Below are 20,510 nucleotides of genomic sequence, written 5' to 3' on the forward strand. Positions count from 1 at the left end.
AAACAATAACACAGTATATTGTATTATTGCTCGTGTTTCAGTGTGTGTTCTTTGCTGTATGACTGAGACTCGAACAGTGCAACAAACCTTTCACTTCCAGGTCAAAAGAGCAGCTGTCAAATTTGTCCTTGTAGGTGACCTCACACCTGTAGTTTCCAGCATAGTTGTCTTTGGCCTTGATGATATGCATCTCAAATGTGTGAATCTGCAGGGTGATACATAGGTATTGGAAGGACAGCTAGGGGACCAATGTGCGTGTGTGTGTTAACATACAGTACATAGAGCTATACATGGGAGGGTGTCTACCTTGGTGCGTCGGTCAAAGGTTTCTTTCAGTTGCAAGTGCTTTCCGGTCTTGCTGGCCAGGTCCATCCATTTCCCTTTGAACCACTTGATGGTGGGTTTACGGAGCAGGTCTTGGGCCTCCACCTTGGCAACAAAGGAGATGTCTCCACCTTGTGAACATGTAAAACACAGCATGTCCATGGTGGGAATAGCCTTTGAGGTGGAAAGATGTACTACACATGGTTGCCAGAGGTTCCTTCTCTTGGAGAGAATTAAATACAATAGTGAGAGAGAGGCAGAGAAGGAGAGAGAGAGGCAGAGAGAGAGAGGCTATCTTTCATCATAACAAGGTAGAGAGACAAATCTAAAAGACCTTGACCAGTACAAATATAATACATGTAAGGGTTTTAAAATGTCTCTATGAGTATATCATCTCTGGTCTACAGCAGCTGTGAGAGGAGAGCTCACTCAGCAGGCACTCACCCACAGTGATGGATCCGCCCTGGGGTCTTTCTATGAGCAGGCTGGACAGCGGTGGGGTGTCTACGGGCTTGTCAAGGTCCTCTGGAGCCTGTCCCTCTCCCAGAGACCACACTGTTCGATCAGGAGAGACGGACACACACCATCACACCATCAACACCAACAGACCAACACACTCCTTGTATACTGTACTCAATGGCTTCAACAATCTGTCAGCACACTTCTCTGTATTCATCTGAAAGTGATATACTTCCAAAGGTAGATAGACAGACAGAAATACATTCACACGGTTCCTCAGCTGTTCATGGCAGCTGCAACATGGAAAGCATAACATTTTACAACATGGAAAGCATAAGAACATGGAACATAGAACAAATACCTGTACTGGGAAAAGCGTTACGGGTTTTGAATGAATACCATATCGGAGGGGACACCTTTGCTGTGTGCAAAAGTGTATCGTTTGATACGTTCTTCCATTTCTAAATGCTCCGGTCTTCTTTGAGATCTGAGTGGACTAGGACTTATGTCAGCAGTCGCCATGCCCAACATGTGATGAAACTACTATAGACAGACCTACACAGGGAGTTCCTTCAGCCCCACCCCTCGCTACCTACTGCAAAGACCTAGCTACCCTCACCCAGTTTACGTCATCTCTGACTCAAAGACTAACATTCAACTAGGTCACTTAGTCATTTAATTGACTTCTTACTTACGTGAAATGTCATTCATTATCCCATGATGTTTGAAAAATATAAAGATGTTGAGAAGCCCCATAGCTTCCTACAAGCATTGGAGAGGAACGTGGCAGTTGAACTATGACATTTTAGGAAACCAGTATTTTTCATGGAGCAGATCATAGTCCAAATGAACCTGAGCTTTTAAAGAATGCCAAGCCAGGTCCCATTGGAACAGCTAATCGGGGAAAATGAAAAGAGCCAGCTAAGAGACTAACACTATTCGTGAGTGGGCTTGCTCCAGAGAGGATACTGCTATTCTGGAGCTCTGCTACTGAAAACTAACCTTCTAATAGGATGGTTATTACGGCTTTTGTTACATAGTATTACCTGAGTCTTTTCTCCCCATGGCTGACACATGGACGCTATCATCTGAACAAAGACAGAGAGAAATTTACAGCATATTATAAGAAATAGTACTGTAAAGTCCACAGAAGCAAGCACACACAAACATTCAGGACCAGCAAGCAATACAAGACATCGAACATTAAGCAAGCTGAGCCCTGACGAATTCTGACATAATGATGCAATCTGCCAATCAAAAGCTGTAACTATGTACATTGTTGTATATTGTTAGGTTTCACCAGTGAGGAGAATCAGTTTTGAATCTTCTTTCATGCCTTTGTATTTCTTAAAATAAAGTTTTATACAAACTGTATTTTTGCATTACGATCAGAATTCCAAATGTGTTGACATAAATGTCTAACATGCATGTGCCAGACAGAAAATTGCAGAAAAGGAGACCCTTAAAATCTTTAAATTCTTATCATTTATTTTTCATAAAAATCTATTATGGTGTTTTTGCACTGTTGACAATCTAAGGTTGGAAAAATAACTAACTTAAAAAAAATCACACAAAACACCTTCTAGAAATAAACATGTCTCCGAACATGTTTCCTACATCCAGGCAGTTGTAACATTCTGATCAAAACGACTAGTTTGGTCAGAGCTATAGTTGTAGGATTAACAGAAAGATCTTACTAGGCAGCTCAATAGACAGTTTCTTGGCTGTATTGGCATCCTCTGTGAAAGAAAGCATAGCATTACTGGTATTAATTTGTGTTTTTAACTAGTCAATTGATTTGACTCTGGTGAGGAATATTTCGATTGACTCTTTGTGATGATTCACAAAAGTAGTATGACAAATTGTCCTCATGGCCTTGTAATCAGAAAAAATATTAAATGAAACCTCCAATTACTTATACCAACAATTTCCAATGAATTAATATAACACAATTCAAGACAAGAGAACCGGTATGGTATCAACATAATTGAGGTCTAGGACAAACCAAAACATGTATAATATCATCATATATATACACACATAACATATAATATACATACAGTATACATGATGAGCATACGTGGCATGAATGGTACTGGTGTGTATATTCCAAGCCTTCAGAAAGTTTTCACACCCCTTGACTTATTCCACATTTTGTTGTGTTACAGCCTAAATTCAAAATGGATTAAATAGTTTTTTCCCCTCTCACCCATCTACACACAATACCTCATAATGACAAAGTGAAAACAACTCCAGTGTATGTTTGGCCTTGTGTTTTAGGTTATTGTCCTGCTGAAAGGTGCATTTGTCTCCCAGTATCTGTTGGAAAGCAGACTGAACCAGGTTTTCCTCTAGGATTTTGCCTGTGTTTAGCTCTATTCCGTTTCTTTTTATCCTTAAAAAAAACCTCCCTAGTCTTTGCCACATGTTTAACAGTTTTACTTTACTCCCTTATTGCAAACAGGATGCGTGTTTTGGAATATATTTTTATTATGTACAGGCTTCCTTCTTTTCACTCTGTCATTTATGTTAGTATTGTGGAGTAACTACAATGGTGTTGATTCATCCTCCATTTTTTCCTATCACAGCCATTCAACTCTGTAACTGTTTTAAAGTTACCATTGGCCTCATGGTGAAATCCCTGAGCGGTTTCCTTTCTCACCGGGCAACTGAGTTAGGAAGGACGCCTGTATCTTTGTAGCGACAGTGCACTATTGATACACCATCCAAAGTGTAATTAGTAACTTCACCATGCTAAAAAGGATATTCAGTCTTTTTTTACCCATCTAATAGGTGCCCTTCTTTGTAAGGTATTGGAAAACCTCCCTGGTCTTTGTAGCTGAATCTGTGTTTGAAATTCGCTGCTGGACTGAGGGACCTTAAAGATAATTGCATGGTTGGGTACAGAGATGAGGTAGTCATTCAAAAATCATGTTAAACACTGTCATTACACACAGAGCGACTCCCTGCAACTTCTTATGTGACTTGTTAGGCACATTCTTACTCCTGAACTTATTTGGGCTTTCCATGACAAAGTGGTTGAATACTTATTGACTCAAGATATTTCAGTTTTTCATTTTTAAGTAATTTGTAAACATTTCAAAAAACATCATTCAACTTTGACATCATTGTGTATAGGCCAGTGACACAAAATCTCAATTTAATCCATTTTAAATTCAGGCGGTAAGACAACAAAATGTAGAAAAAGTCAAGGTGTGTGAATACTTTCTGAAGGCATTGTGTGTGTGTATATATACAGTATACATGTCAGATGTGATCTTCACATCCATACCTTTATTTGAGTATTATAATAAATAAAGGTTTGTGTGCTTGTAGGAATTATACTTTGTCATTTTTGAATTGGCATGCATGTAAACAACATATGTGATATGCACAAACATATATTACAATAGTTTAGGAGCTGATCCTGAATATTCTAACCAGCAAAATGCCATGTGCCAGTATTAAACGCATATCAGGAATATAGGTATATCAGGTCTTCCCCACAGTAACTGTCTCCTGCAAAATGTACTTTTGGGGTGTTGATGGGAGCCCTGTCCTATAGTGGAGTCTCCATGGTAACCGACTTGACAAGATGGGAAAGGGGGGAGAAATGAGGATGGTTTGTCATGGTTACCAACCTGGTGGGGGCGGTGGTGATGGGGTGTTGGTTGTAGCGTCATCATCTTTATCTGCAATAAAGGTGTGATTGACACAGACCCACCTATCAAAAAGCTCCAAGTCCATCACCGGCAAGGCAGGCCAACAAGACAAGCCACAAGACAAAGCATGCAAGACAAGACAGAACATGGGACCGACACGACACAACACCACCACATATGCATGTCTTTGAAATGGATAGATGAAGTGTATGAGACCACAAACGTGTTGATCGTGAGATCGAAGCGTGTCCTGTGAGAGATCACACCAGTATCTATGAGATGGGAGTGGACGGTGATGTAAGAGATCACACGTGTACGTAAGATAAAGGAATTATGCGTAACACCACAAGCTTGGTTTAGGAAAGCTGGAAGCGCAAGTGAGAAGCACTGTGAGAGGAAGAGAGAGATTGAAGTTGACAAGCAGCGGCCAGAAGAACACACGAATGTCCACAAGGGATATGAAAGATTAAAGACCTAACTATCCAAGATAAGCCCTGTTACTTAGAAACTTGTTGTCGATCAAAAGAGTAACTGAGCTCAGCTCCACCTCCAGAGACGTTATAGAGAGTAGTGTTGGGCGGTATCCAGATTTTCATCCTGTTTCTGTACCACACCGGGGTATACGGTATTACCGGAAGTCCACACAAGGGGTGCTATTTCTTAAAAATAAGGGTGTGATAGAGAGAGCGTTCAAGGGGGGTGGGGGTTGAGCAAAACAGAAGGTACATATGAAACTGACCTTTGTTGTGGTAAAAAGGCACTGGAGCAATGCTGAGTGATGAGTGCCAACTGCGGAGAGATATAACCTTCCATACGTCTAGATCAGCAGCTGCTGCTGCGGCTGTCAACAGCACTGTGCTTGTTGCTACAGTATAGCCTCACTATGAAACCTAGACCCTCAGCTATAAACAGTTTGCAAACTGTACTGAGAGGAATAGACACAGAAAACACACACGCAACGCACACAATAATACACACACAAACATACACACATCAACACATGTTTGTGCATACGCACATAAACGTAGCCTACCTATATACACACACACGTTCTTGCATATGCACATACACATGTTCGTGCATTTGCACAGACACACACACTCTTCCAGACCTGCTGGAGGTGGGGGTGGGGTAACCTGCACCGTAACAACTGGTTCTGGAGGTGGGGGTGGTGGTGGTGGGGTAACCAATGTAACAACAGGCTCTGGTGGTTGGGTAACCTCCGTAACAACTGGTTGTGGTGGTGGGGTAACCACTGTAACAACAGGCTCTGGCAGTTGGGTAACCTCCGTAACAACTGGTTCTGGATGTGGTGGTGGGGTAACCACTGTAACAACAGGCTCTGGCGGTTGGGTAACATCTGTAACAACTCGTTCTGGAGGTGGGGGTGGTGGTGGGGTAACCACTGTAACAACAGGCTCTGGCGGTTGGTTAACCTCCGTAACAACTGGCTCTGCTTCCTCCTTCACGGTTGCTGAATTGGGACAAGGCTCTCACAGATTAAAGTTACCGTCCATCTCCTCCACTCACACAGTACTAAGTTTCTTTCAGTCATCAATTTCTAATACAAACAAACGGCTAACTCCAACTGTATGTGCCGTAAAGTTGTCGTACTGAACTGTGCACACAGCAGACACGCTGCATTTACAAGTAGCCTATATGTGCTGTTTAACCATGACAAAGCTATCAGACACGACTTTGGGGGCACTTTCGTCTTAGAAGAATTTGAACTTACTGTATATAAAAATGCACTAGTCAACAATCTGCAGAAAGCAAAGCATGAACCAATGTATGGCTGTTGTTGTGTAAATGCCAATGAAGTTCATCACATTGGGTCATAGCAGCCATTGAGGCAAAAGGTGTCTCTGTCTGTCATTACAAACAGCGCTTCAATCCAAATAAAACCCTGATTCATACAGATTCTATCAGTCCATTGCCTGATTTGAATGGAACTTTGGCCCATATGATCTATTGGGAGAAGATAAAGGGCCTTTGCAAAGACCAGCACTATGGATCTAACTCTATTACAGACTAGAGTCAAACTGCTTCAATCAATGGTTTGAGAGTGGGACAACTGAACGGACGCGCTTGTTACTATTTATGAGTATGGCCTGGAGTTTTTCCTAACCACATGACCTGATCAGGAAAAACGCTGGGCCTTCCGTTATAGTAAACAGCATGCGCTTTTACTGTGAATGGCTTGAGACTGAGTGAATTTGACTTACCAGGCAGTGGGGGTGAGCAAGGGGACTGGGCCTCCTCCTTTACTTCAGAGTTCACAGACTCGACTTGCTCTTTAGCCCTGACCACAACCGCCTCTGGTTCTGGTTCTTTAGACCCATTCTCTACTGGTTCTGGCTGTACAGGCTTAATCACCTCTATGGGCTGTGGATCCTTCCCCTCAGTCTCTACCGGTTGTTCTGTACAGCAGATAACAGTGCCAGGCTGGAGCAGCATGCCTTGAGCAAAAGCACTGGCAGCCTCTCAAAACTGCAGTATATATATATATATATACATACACACACACACATACATACATTATATATATACAGTGCCTTGCGAAAGTATTCGGCCCCCTTGAACTTTGCGACCTTTTGCCACATTTCAGGCTTCAAACATAAAGATAGAAAACTGTATTTTTTTGTGAAGAATCAACAACAAGTGGGACACAATCATGAAGTGGAACGACATTTATTGGATATTTCAAACTTTTTTAACACATCAAAAACTGAAAAATTGGGCGTGCAAAATTATTCAGCCCCTTTACTTTCAGTGCAGCAAACACTCTCCAGAAGTTCAGTGAGGATCTCTGAATGATCCAATGTTGACCTAAATGACTAATGATGATAAATACAATCCACCTGTGTGTAATCAAGTCTCCGTATAAATGCACCTGCACTGTGATAGTCTCAGAGGTCCGTCAAAAGCACAGAGAGCATCATGAAGAACAAGGAACACAACAGGCAGGTCCGAGATACTGTTGTGAAGAAGTTTAAAGCCGGATTTGGATACAAAAAGATTTCCCAAGCTTTAAACATCCCAAGGAGCACTGTGCAAGCGATAATATTGAAATGGAAGGAGTATCAGACCACTGCAAATCTACCAAGACCTGGCCGTCCCTCTAAACTTTCAGCTCATACAAGGAGAAGACTGATCAGAGATGCAGCCAAGAGGCCCATGATCACTCTGGATGAACTGCAGAGATCTACAGCTGAGGTGGGAGACTCTGTCCATAGGACAACAATCAGTCGTATATTGCACAAATCTGGCCTTTATGGAGGAGTGGCAAGAAGAAAGCCATTTCTTAAAGATATCCATAAAAAGTGTCGTTTAAAGTTTGCCACAAGCCACCTGGGAGACACACCAAACATGTGGAAGAAGGTGCTCTGGTCAGATGAAATCAAAATTGAACTTTTTTGCAACAATGCAAAACGTTATGTTTGGCGTAAAAGCAACACAGCTGAACACAACATCCCCACTGTCAAACATGGTGGTGGCAGCATCATGGTTTGGGCCTGCTTTTCTTCAGCAGGGACAGGGAAGATGGTTAAAATTGATGGGAAGATGGATGGAGCCAAATACAGGACCATTCTGGAAGAAAACCTGATGGAGTCTGCAAAAGACCTGAGACTGGGACGGAGATTTGTCTTCCAACAAGACAATGATCCAAAACATAAAGCAAAATCTACAATGGAATGGTTCAAAAATAAACATATCCAGGTGTTAGAATGGCCAAGTCAAAGTCCAGACCTGAATCCAATCGAAAATCTGTGGAAAGAACTGACAACTGCTGTTCACAAATGCTCTCCATCCAACCTCACTGAGCTCGAGCTGTTTTGCAAGGAGGAATGGGAAAAAAATTCAGTCTCTCGATGTGCAAAACTGATAGACATACCCCAAGCGACTTACAGCTGTAATCGCAGCAAAAGGTGGCGCTACAAAGTATTAACTTAAGGGGGCTGAATAATTTTGCATGCCCATTTTTCAGTTTTTGATTTGTTAAAAAAAAGTTTGAAATATCTAATAAATGTCGTTCCACTTCATGATTGTGTCCCACTTGTTGTTGATTCTTCACAAAAAAATACAGTTTTATATCTTTATGTTTGAAGCCTGAAATGTGGCAAAAGGTCGCAAAGTTCAAGGGGGCCGAATACTTTCGCAAGGCACTGTATATATATATATATATATATATATATATATATATATATATATATATATACACACACACACACACACACAGTGGGGAGAACAAGTATTTGATACACTGCCGATTTTGCAGGTTTTCCTACTTACAAAGCAAGTAGGACAGAGGTCTGTAATTTCTATCATAGGTACACTTCAACTATGAGAGACGGAATCTAAAACAAAAATCCAGAAAATCACATTGTATGATTTTTAAGTAATTAATTTGCATTTTATTTCATGACATAAGTATTTGATACATAAGAAAAGCAGAACTTAATATTTGGTACAGAAACCTTTGTTTGCAATTACAGAGATCATACGTTTCCTGTAGTTCTTGACCAGGTTTGCACACACTGCAGCAGGGATTTTGGCCCACTCCTCCATACAGACCCTCTCCAGATCCTTCAGGTTTCGGGGCTGTCGCTCGGAAATACGGACTTTCAGCTCCCTCCAAAGATTTTCTATTGGGTTCAGGTCTGGAGACTGGCTAGGCCACTCCAGGACCTTGAGATGCTTCTTACGGAGCCACTTCTTAGTTTCCCTGGCTGTGTGTTTCAGGTCGTTGTCATGCTGGAAGACCCAGCCACGACCCATCTTCAATGCTCTTACTGAGGGAAGGAGGTTGTTGGCCAAGATCTCGCGATACATGGCCCCATCCATCCTCCCCACAATACGGTGCAGTCATCCTGTCCCCTTTGCAGAAAAGCATCCCAAAGAATGATGTTTCCACCTCCATGCTTCACGGTTGGGATGGTGTTCTTGGGGTTGTCCTTCTTCTTCCTCCAAACACAGCGAGTGGAGTTTAGACCAAAAAGCTATATTTTTGTCTCATCAGACCACATGACCTTCTCCCATTCCTCCTCTGGATCATCCAGATGGTCATTGGCAAACTTCAGATGGGCCTGGACATGCTCTGGCTTGAGCAGGGGGACCTTGCGTGCGCTGCAGGATTTTAATCCATGACGGCGTAGTGTGTTACTAATGGTTTTCTTTGAGACTGTGGTCCCAGCTCTCTTCAGGTCATTGACCAGGTCCTGCCGTGTAGTTCTGGGCTGATCCCTCACCTTCCTCATGATCATTGATGCCCCACGAGGTGAGATCTTGCATGGAGCCCCAGACCGAGGGTGATTGACCGTCATCTTGAACTTCTTCCATTTTCTAATAATTGTTGCCTTCTCACCAAGCTGCTTGCCTATTGTCCTGTAGCCCATCCCAGCCTTGTGCAGGTTTACAATTTTATCCCTGATGTCCTTACACAGCCTTCTGGTCTTGGCCTTTGTGGAGAGGTTGGAGTCTGTTTGATTGAGTGTGTGGACAGGTGTCTTTTATACAGGTAACGAGTTCAAACAGGTGCAGTTACAGGTAATGAGTGGAGAACAGGAGAGATTCTTAAAGAAAACCTAACAGGTCTGTGAGAGCCGGAATTCTTGCTGGTTTGTAGGTGATCAAATACTTATGTCATGCAATAAAATGCAAATGAATTACTTATAAATCATACAATGTGATTTTCTGGATTTTTGTTTTAGATTCCGCCTCTCACAGTTGAAGTGTACCTATAATAAAAAATTATAGACCTCTACATGCTTTGTAAGTAGGAAAACCTGCAAAAATCGGCAGTGTATCAAATATTTGTTCTCCCCACTGTGTGTGTGTGTGTGTATATGGGGAGAACAAGTATTTGATAACCTGCAAAATCGGCAGTGTATCAAATACTTGTTCTCCCCATATACACACACACACACACAGGTAGTCTGGTCAGGTAGTCCTGGAGGCTTCAAGGAAGTATAGTTTTACTTATTCAGCAAGCTTGTACAAGACTTAATTGCAATGTACCACAAGCTCTAAAAAAACGATTTTCATTATTTCACATAGCAAATCATAACAGTTCCCAGAAATTTGAACGTGACATGGTCAACGGAATCTATTATAAGTCTAATGATGGCTACCTGCTGAATGTAACAATTAAACCTATACTTCCTCATTCACAATGAATGTACTTCCTGTGGATGATTCCATATTCCAATACAATACTTCAGTACCTCATATACACACACACACACACACACACACACACACACACACACACACACACACACACACACACACACACACACACACACACACACACACACACACACACACTTGGTAGAACAAGCACAAGCCAGTATTGGGGACAAAGCATCACAGCAACGTGAGCACGGGAGTGTGTTACAGTAGCAGCAGTGCAACTACAGAATTATGTGCATCATATGTGCTGTTTATCAGGAAGTTGATTTATTCGGATCGCACATAGACTATTTTGACTTATATGCGTTATGTTTGCATGTGAACGTGTGTGTCGTCGAGGAACAGTGAGAAATCTCATTACAAAACAAGAAAAACAAAAACGGTGGACACACAACAACAAACACGCGTGTTATCAGTGTGGTGTGCAAATTAATCACCTGGGAAGAGTGGGGAAGGGGAGAAAAGAGGGGCATGACACCAGTGCATGGTTACCCACCTGGGGGTGGAGGTGAGACCTCGAGGGATATCTCAGGTGTGGGCATTGGCGCCTCACTACTGTCTGTGGCAACACTCTCTGAGTATGTGACAAATATAGCAGGGATGGAAGAGCTGCATTTAATAGCGCAAAGTCTCCACACCTAGTCTTTAACATAATCACTCTCACACCAATGGGCATACTAACTCACTGTATGCCCGACCTCCCTCGCCATTTTCCACTCAGTCACACATACAGTAAATCCACTGAATTCATTCGTACATATGCATGCACAATATCAAGTGGGATATTTTCTGAGTGTAGATTAACAAATTTTCCCTTCAAGATTTTTTACAGCCATTTGGCTGAACCAGATTCATTGTTTTGGTGTGCTTGAGGGAATGTTTAAATGTTTTTTAAATTTTTGAAAATGTAACCTTTACTTAACTAGGCAAGTCAGTTAAGAACAAATTCTTATATACAATGACGGCCTCGGAACAGTGGGTTAACTGCCTTGTTCAGGGGCAGAACGACAGATTTTTACCTTGTCAGCTCTGGGATTCGATTCAGCAACCTTTCGGTTACTGGCCCAACGTTCTAGGCTACCTGCCGCCCAAAAGTTGATGGATGAAATACATTACAGGGTTCAAATGTGTCCTTCACTTACTGTATGACAGGTTTATTCAGAATTAATTTTGTCCAAATTTTTCTAGAGTATTCTTACTTTTGACTTTAAACTACACTATCAAATCTGAGACAATTCTCATTCTGAAGCACAATTGCGATATTTATGGCACAATTACGATTTAATACTTTCAGAGAAGTACGTAAAATCAAATCAGTGCCCGGCCAGGGATACATTTAGCCTAAACCTGTGTGTGAGCAGAGCTATTCCCCCCACTGTACGAAGCCCCAGGCCCAAGACGCTGCTCCCAAGGTCAAAGCCTGGTGCTGGCAGGCGGCCAATAACATGCCAGCGCCCTGGTCACATGGGGGGGCAGGAGCGTCAGCTGAATCAACAGGCCTGGATCAGCCGGTCCGCCGGGGGAATGTGTAGATTCTGACCACTCGGTCGTCACCACTGACCACTGAGCCACAGCAATACAACAGTTATATTGCCAAGGACATGTAGACATTTACACTTTTACAGTGTTTAAACCAGCGACCGTGTTTCCACATTCACACTGAAGTCGAGGTGGAGTAGTCACATCACATACAGCCTCAGTCGTACCTTAATGTGATTTCACATTTGCACAAACATGGTTTCTACCATCCAATAGACCAAAACTGCCAACCTAATATGGGATACATTCTCTCCTGCATGACATAACCAATGTTTACCATAATAATTCTCTCATACCAACTTCTCTGCTCAAAGCCAGTGCTGTGTGAGGTGAAAGAACATTGTTCGGCATCACCCTTTACTGACCTTTTTCACCATTGGGTGTCTCATCTGCAAAACAGAGACAAAAGAGAACAATTCAAAAGTGGGCATTTTTGATTTAGTAAATTTGTTGCGCGCCACAGCAACTATCAAAATATTGATACTGTAAGTGGACACATCAAAGCAGCATGTGACCATTTTTCTAAAAGTATTGAGAAGGTTGGATGTATACATGTTACACAGTTTAATGTATAGTATCATGACTAGGATGCTACTGCTATAAGCCTATGTCTTATGTCCCCAGTGAGCCACATCATCCCTGGGGTGCACAGCACCTTGTGTCTGGACACTATATAGTAGTAACTGATTATAAAAGGTACCAATTGACACATGTTGTTTGAACTCTGCACTGTCTGGACTGATCAAACCTGCACAGCGGGTCATGGCACCTATTTGAACACTACAATCTAAACCTATTAAAGGGACCTAAAGCTAGGCCTCAGTGGATCAACGTCTCTATACATCCCTTGGTACGCCCTAGCCTATCGGGTTTGAACGTTTACCTTGTGTGTTATTAATGGGCTAGTGAAACAGAGTCACGTGTGTTCTCGTCTGGTCCTTACCAGAAGGTTAGATTGAAAATCTCCACTTTTGCGCAACACAGTGGTTCTTCCTCTTTCCTCTTCCTATTGAAAGTCAATGCAAGTTTCACAAAGTTCCATTCTCATGTCATGTGTCAATATGCAGACTGGAGTAAAGGGGATTCCACCCAATCGTCACATTAGCCTGGTAGACTGAGGATGGATTACACAGTAACAGGCAAACACAGACATGGAGACCCCAGCAGACAGTGACAGATAGAGGGTACAAGAAGAGCACTTACCCCAAGACCGATATCAATCCACAGGGACTTTGGCATCAATAATAACAGAAGTATATCTTGAGCCTGATAACCACGGTTATACCACTCACATTTGCATACAGTACAAGAAAACACAGGCATTTTACTGGCATCACACAAAGTAGATAGGATGATTTTAGAATGGTGGAGTCTTAGTCATTGACAAAAGGAAAAATGAGAGTGGCCGTGTCTAAATACCCGAATGCCGTGTCCGCAACAACACGTCTATTTCCTATGCTTCACCGGCACATTGATGTTCTGTAAGTGTGACGATATACATTTCAGAAAAGTGCAAGTATTCCAGAGAAATATACTGCAATTGGCATAATACCTTTTACAGGCTTTGACATGTAATATGTTTGATGCTGAAAGCTATACTTTTCCATATTTTTCAGGAGTTAAGTTCCAGGTGCATGGTAACAATTGATAAGTTGAAAGATAAGGGAAACCCACACACTGCTCTCGCCAGTATCACTGTTGTTTATTATGAAAAGAGAAACCTGCACACTGCTCTCACTAGTATCACTGTTGTTTATGATGAAAAAATAAACCTGCACACTGCTCTCGCTAGTAGCACTTTTTTATTGAAGCTTACGTGTCGGTCTCTTGGCCTTCATCAGAGCTTTTTGCTCTACTAAACTAAATAAACCATATTTTGTATAATAATTGATTACATTTCAATAGCGCTTTCATAATCTCAAAGGGCATCAAAAGTAAAAAACAAAGAAGCAATAGATCATGAGTAGCCTAGCTTTAGTTAGCTAGGTCAACCAAGTCTGAGTGCATGTATCCTCCAAAGGTGGAGGGACAGTTCATGGCTTGATCAGAGGAAGGTGGTCAGGGACATGGTTGATGAAGATGGAGTCTGATGACGATCTTGTTGTGGGCTGCTCTGGGAGTCGGGTAGCTACTGGACTTCCTTCACAATGTATAGCACCCACTTGAGTGATGCCTCAGCAGCTCTGGGTGCCAGAAATCTCACCACCCGAGTAGTAGCCAGTCGTCCTCATTACGAGCCATCTGCCTCAGTACTGCATTCCTCTACTGCATCTGTCATTACTTTCAAGCTTCAGGTGACTCTTCCATTAATACATGCATAGGCCTACGGTACACCTAAATTTACTCCAAATACATTGTTCCAAATGCTAACTTTTTAGCAAACGTAAACCCAAAACAACAACACGGAAAGGTCACTGGGTGGGTCTACAGATGATCATTTCCGGTTCATATGAAGATGTAACTGACGGTGCTTTCAAGACAGCGGGGAACTTGGGGGGAAAGAAACTGCTACGATTGGGAAAATAATTTTTGAACGGTCATCCCACTCGGAATTACAAGTCAGAAAGGCATCAACTTTGAGCTTTGACTTCTCTGCTCTGAAGATCACCGACGTTCTGATTTTTCCCAGTCTGACCTTGTTTTGTTTCCGTATTCCCAGTTGTCTTGAACGGACCAAAAGTAGTACATTTCGGCCGTGGCATACTGCATACTTTTTACTAAACAGTGCGTGCTAAATAGTATGTAGTACGATTAGTACACAGAACGCAGTTTAAGTAAGTAGTAGGCAAGCCAGATTTCGGACACGGACGCTGACTGAGTAAGGGAAGGAGAGGAAAAAGAGAGGGGGTGTAGGGGGAATTTTTGGAAGGTGATGACAGTGTACTTCCATAGCTCTGTTGCTAGCCTGTCCATTTCCACAGAGTGGCACTCAGCGATGAGCACTAGGCCTGGCACAACAGCCTGTGAATTCTGCAGGGTTGCCAGCCTTGCCACGCTGCACTGTGCCAGGCACGACGGGTCCTTTGTTAATGATCTGGAGAAATACTGTGCATTACAGTGCCATTCCTGTCTCTCTCTCTCTGTAAGACTGTCTGCCATGCCCCATTGTGACTTCTCTGTCCTCTCCCCTCTCTCTTCACATCTATTGCCTTTGACAATTTCCTCTGTCTTTTTAATATACAGTAACTCCCATCCATCTTTCATTCCTAAATCCCTGTGTGCTTAATTACAGTAATACTGTACATACTGTAATCCAAAGTCCATACACTATTAGACCCATAATGACTTCCCAACCACTCTACTCTCCAGTCTGCAACACAGCCAAAACCCCTGTTGTCCAGCCACTCCTTTGTGATTCCTACCGGACACTCCAGTTCAGATTTAGACATTGACACACCTCACCAAAAACTTGGCGTTGGCTCATCACATCAGAATCCTATAGGGTCTCACAAACACACACATCAATGTGCACTACAGGGAGGCATTATTTGTCTCCTCGTGGAGATCATGAGCGCAGAGAAAGGTTTTGTTTCACCTCAGTGAACTCCCCAGTGCAGCTGATCACGCTGCAGGTATGTTCAGCTGTCGCCCTTGCTGCTGTGCAGACAGATGGGCTCATGGTGATCCCAAAGAGAGCCAAGCTGCCGTCTCTTCTTAATATAGACACCAGAACTTTTGAATGCACACCTTTTATCAACACCCCTTCTTTGTGACTATTGTGTGTCAGTCGGACCGGCGGTCCACATAAGGGATAGTGTTCGTTCGTTGCAGAATGACAAACTCTTGATTCCTAGGAGCGCTGAGAATGAGTGCTGCTAGAAGTGAAAAGGCCACAGAAAGGAACTGCTGACGACCTCAGTGTGGATGTGGGGCTGTGGTTTGGTGATTAGCAGCCAACAGGGTCTCCCTGTGTTGTTTACCTAAGGGCTTGATTTATGTGGAGTGGTATTCGGAAAGCGACGACCATGCTGTCTGAGGTAACGGAGCAGGGAGAATGATGGGGGCTGAGCGGTTGTAAATATACAGAGGTGAGGATGTGGGCTTTCTTCCCACTGAAACCCAAAACTTTTGCTGAGAGCAGGCACAGTGGGTGTAGTGGATGATGCTGGTCATTTGACTCTGGATGGGAGTTTTAATGACCGTACGTCTGACTCCTTAGTGCCCTGAGTGAATCATCATCTAAAATGATGGTGTGACAATGGCGGGTGGTGAGAGCACAAGAGAGAGAGAGCGAGAAACAGCGACCGAGAGAGGATTAAAAGTCTGCTCATTATGAACTATTTCAGGGACCAAGGAATCCAGGTCCCAAGAGCTCCAAGGGCCACTCAGCCAGCCAGCCAGCCAGTCAGTCTGTCATCTCTCATCCTGCTTTTTAAAGACTTGGGTCTGCAGTCTAAACCCACACCACATCCAGCAGCCTCCTCCTCTTCAGCTGTTCAGAGTCATTTATAACAACAATACTTTTTTTCACAGTCATTTATCTAGTCTTCTGCAACAGAGCAGCAATTTATGGGAGGCGGTTGTGTGTGGACTGGCATGCAACTGCCTCCCCTTTCCCTGTGTGTTTGTCTCCAACGGGATGATGAATGTTTATTATGCTGGATGAACTTTCTGGAGCCATCTCTCCTGTACTAATAAAACCCACTTTATTGTAGTGCTGTGTGTTATGTGTACAAGAGGAAGCTAAGCTGTCCAACAGTGTCATGGTGCCTCACCCCAAAGCGACGTTGTAGATGTTACACTTCTAGCTCACCCAGCCTCTCCTACACTACATTGAGATGTTGACATTTATTAAGAGCCCTATCAAAGCAACACAGGCAAACAAACTGGTACTGAAACCCGAATGAGGCCAGTAAAGTGTTTTTGTGCTCACAGCTGACTTTTTAAAGATGACAAAAGGTGGATTGGACCGGTTGCTGCATACCTGGTCTAGTCCCAAAATGTATTGCCAACATATTTATTGAATCATTCCCATGAAAGCAATCTTGCAAAGCCCTCCCACTCTAGCCTATAAGCTCCATGGTCCTGCAGGGGAGAGAATACACCGGCAGAGTGGTCTGGATGTATGTGTGGAGAGAAGAGAGTGTGTGCCATTCCTGATGTGCGAGTACTGCTGCAGATAAAGCTACGGTCCACCAGAAGATGAACGGTTTAGAAGAAAACTTGTTATTCACTCCGTTGTGGTGGTGTTCTATTGATGAATATACTGTTCTGTTCCTGTACATGGGAATGTCTTACTATTGAGCAAAGTCCCCAAAGACCTGAACTAATGGAGAGGGAGGAAGTACTAGAATAGCGGAATTACAAACAAGACAGACACAGAGTGATTAAGTCTATGCAGACTAGCAGTGATATGCTATTGAGGGCTCTGCCATAGAAAGGAGGAGGGAGAGTAATATGGAGTTGAATATGGGGGATGGGTTTGAGGAATCTTGTTTGGCTTCTGCTGCACAATAACATGTCATCCACCCTGCCATCGATTCATCAGTCATCAGCAAGACCGAGGACAGAATGTATCCATCACCCGGAAGGCATCTTCATTCCAACACGATCCCAAGAGTCCATCCAGATTGCATCACCCTTCAGGGGTCTTCTTCGCTGGTGTCCAGCTCAGCAAAGCACCAGGGATCATTAACATTCCTCCACCAGTGCTCATCACGTCTCCCTCCAGGGGGCTCCTAATCACCATGAGACCACTGTCCATCATGCTAACAGCAGCAACAACAACAGTTTTTTTTATAAACCTCCTGAATCTCCATCTCCACAGATGAGGTAGAAACATCCAAGCAGAAATACAATACTGGTGTCACCAAAGTCACTTTCTCAATTACCGTGAGCAAATTCCTGGGAACTCTCAAAGTATAGTTTAGAGAACTTATTTTGTCTAATGCTAAATGACTACTCAATGCCAACAAACGAACAAAAAAAACACCAAAATAATCATATTTTGGTTGGCCGTTAGCCTAATATTTACACAACAAGAAAAAGGAATTACGGGTTAATGGAACTTTTCCTCATATTATATGCCAGTAGAGAAAATCAACGAATTATTACAACATGAAAGTAAAATAACATATGCATTATCAGCTGTTGTTCATACATTAAACAAGCAGGATCCTAGATGCAGTCTGAAATTCTAACAAAGCCTTGCTTCAGGAAAGGTTGTACAGTAGTTTGCTGAAACCCTTTCTGTACACTCAGTGAGGAGAACAGGGGCGCTCCTACCTTTTTTTGTGGGCTCTGGCATCTTGAGCCGGGTCCCAAGAAAAGCGTCAACGAATGAAAAGCTGCAGGCCGGTAGGTGCCTTCAGATCAGCGTGATTGTATGGGAGGCCAGGTGGAGCGTGGGAGCCCTCAGTCCAGAGGGTGAGAGATAAAGATGGGCAACCACCAGGGAAATTCTCTGGGACCCACAGACCAGAGTGATTGGAAGAGATGAGGAGGGCACAGTGTGGGACAGTATGGGAATCTCAATGGGGGAGAGGCGGCACTGTGACATCTAGGAGATGGGCTTCATGTCTTTATATAGCATGGCAGCAGTCCCCTCCTCTCTCTAGCTGACAGTACAGCTCCATCCTGCCCCTAGCATCACTGTCCTCACTGGCCTCTATGCCAGCTCTATAGGCTGCTCTCCCAGGGATTCGGTGTGGTGCTGGGTGGGGAGACTCTGGCAGAGGTGTGGTTCTTATTCTAAAGGCTCTGATTCCTCGTCCAAACAGTGGTGGATCCAAATTATTGGTTTCTGATGACTTCCTGAAGGTTGTCAGATGAAAGGATGCTGAGGTTAGCACTATGACGCACATAACTGGCCAGCCGCCAGTTTACTTTGAATTTCACACTGGCCCCTCAGGGCTGTGTGACATCAAATGTCTTTCTGTACAGGTCTGATACGGGTACATACGCTACTATCCTAGAACTCTAAAATACCATATCAAAACCAGAACAGATAACACACTGTTTGTGAAATAGATACACTTTTAGGAGTAATACATGTATGCACGTTCAAAAAACAGAATTGGTACAGAACATTTCAACTGTGGCTTAATTCATTATTGTAATATATAGAAGGCAGACAGAGGCTCTTGGACCATCCATTGCCTATACAGTATCAAAATAAACAGCACTTTGGGAGTACAACACTTTGTGGATTTATTTAGTGTTCTGTGAACTGGATGCCACCATTGCCCAGGCTATCAACCCTGAATGAGATGGACATTGTGTGGGTGGGGCAAAACATCGTAGGGTTGCAAAATTTCTGGAACTCTCAATAAATTCCCTGTTTTTCCCGGAATCCCGGTTGGAGGATTCCCAGAGTCAGGCGGTAATAAGCAGGACATTTGGAACCCTCAAACCAGGATTTCTGGAAAAACTGGGAATTGATTGAACGTTCCAGGAATTTTGCAACCCAAAATAAGGCAATGAGGGAGGAGACTGGTCAGTTATGAAGAGTGGTAAATAGGGAATAAAAGCCAATGAGACATTTCGGGTGTGAGATTAATCTGATAGTTCCTGATGATTCAGTCACATTCGTTAGGCCTATACCAAGAGCTATTTGAGTGACTTTGTGGGTTCGCTGCACATAAAAAGATTGAGAAGACTAGCTTATATAGACGTTATGCCAAGTGTCAGAGATCTGTGTAATCCTCGAGGGATGCTGTCCAAGTAAGTAGGCCTGCCTGCGGGGCCAATAAATACTGGAGAGCTGCCCTGGCGGTGGTTATATGGCCTATACTTAGAAAGCTGTCATGAACCTTGACATTTGACATATCCGACATGGAAAGGGGGTTTGATAGAGAATTTTGAGATTGGTGCGGTTGCTAGGAGGCTAATTAACCTTTTAGCACGTCGGGTGAGTGATAAATCAGGCAGTGGTCTCTAGTGAGGCTGTGACGATTCGGCCAACAAGGCTTAAAGCTGTTGGGACTTAAAAGGAGAGGTCATCTTGGTGCTTTTATAAAACACAATGAGGGCTTCTTATTGTGAGCAGTCCCAGGCTCCTGCTGAGACTTAACATAACATAACCACTCAACACCAGGATCCCATTTCCCCAACACTTCAGTTGTTCCTGAAAACTGTTCCACTGCATCTTGTGCTATCATTCACTGTATCAACAACATACCCAGATGTGGCCAATATCAGCGCAGTGCTGCCCCTGTCCATTGAACACAAAAGACCACAGAAGACTGTTTACTGTATCTGAAACAACATCTCTGTCTGCAGCCTTTCAGGCTATCCTATTGAAATGGGATAGTAAAACCCTTCATAAAGAAACCCTGCAACTAATTTGTTGAATCTCTACATATGATACTGCACACCTACTATGCACATTGTCTC

The 20,510-nt window shown here is 43.1% G+C and overlaps 1 protein-coding gene across 11 annotated transcripts in view; it reads right to left on the minus strand.

Moving 5' to 3' along the window:
• LOC139378561 (myosin-binding protein C, slow-type-like) overlaps nucleotides 1-18,689 on the minus strand; it is a 37,859-nt gene extending 19,170 nt beyond the window's left edge. The window contains exons 1-11 of one of the 11 annotated variants that reach the window (XM_071120839.1): nucleotides 18,402-18,689; nucleotides 12,542-12,565; nucleotides 11,134-11,211; nucleotides 6,671-6,865; nucleotides 5,557-5,919; nucleotides 4,425-4,475; nucleotides 2,481-2,522; nucleotides 1,830-1,871; nucleotides 769-879; nucleotides 307-455; nucleotides 88-205 (exon numbers count right to left, since the gene is read on the minus strand). In XM_071120839.1, coding sequence (XP_070976940.1) covers nucleotides 88-205; nucleotides 307-455; nucleotides 769-879; nucleotides 1,830-1,871; nucleotides 2,481-2,522; nucleotides 4,425-4,475; nucleotides 5,557-5,919; nucleotides 6,671-6,865; nucleotides 11,134-11,211; nucleotides 12,542-12,565; nucleotides 18,402-18,423 — 1,195 coding nt within the window. In that variant the 5' untranslated portion in view covers nucleotides 18,424-18,689. The remainder of the gene's footprint in view (nucleotides 1-87; nucleotides 206-306; nucleotides 456-768; nucleotides 880-1,829; nucleotides 1,872-2,480; nucleotides 2,523-4,424; nucleotides 4,476-5,556; nucleotides 5,920-6,670; nucleotides 6,866-11,133; nucleotides 11,212-12,541; nucleotides 12,566-18,401) is intronic. The other 10 variants (XM_071120837.1, XM_071120841.1, XM_071120838.1 and 7 more) reach the window with 10 other exon arrangements.
• Between the last annotated feature and the right edge of the window lie 1,821 nt (nucleotides 18,690-20,510).

The sequence above is a fragment of the Oncorhynchus clarkii genome, chromosome 21 (genome assembly GCF_045791955.1).
Source record: "Oncorhynchus clarkii lewisi isolate Uvic-CL-2024 chromosome 21, UVic_Ocla_1.0, whole genome shotgun sequence".
Lineage (NCBI taxonomy): Eukaryota > Metazoa > Chordata > Actinopteri > Salmoniformes > Salmonidae > Oncorhynchus > Oncorhynchus clarkii.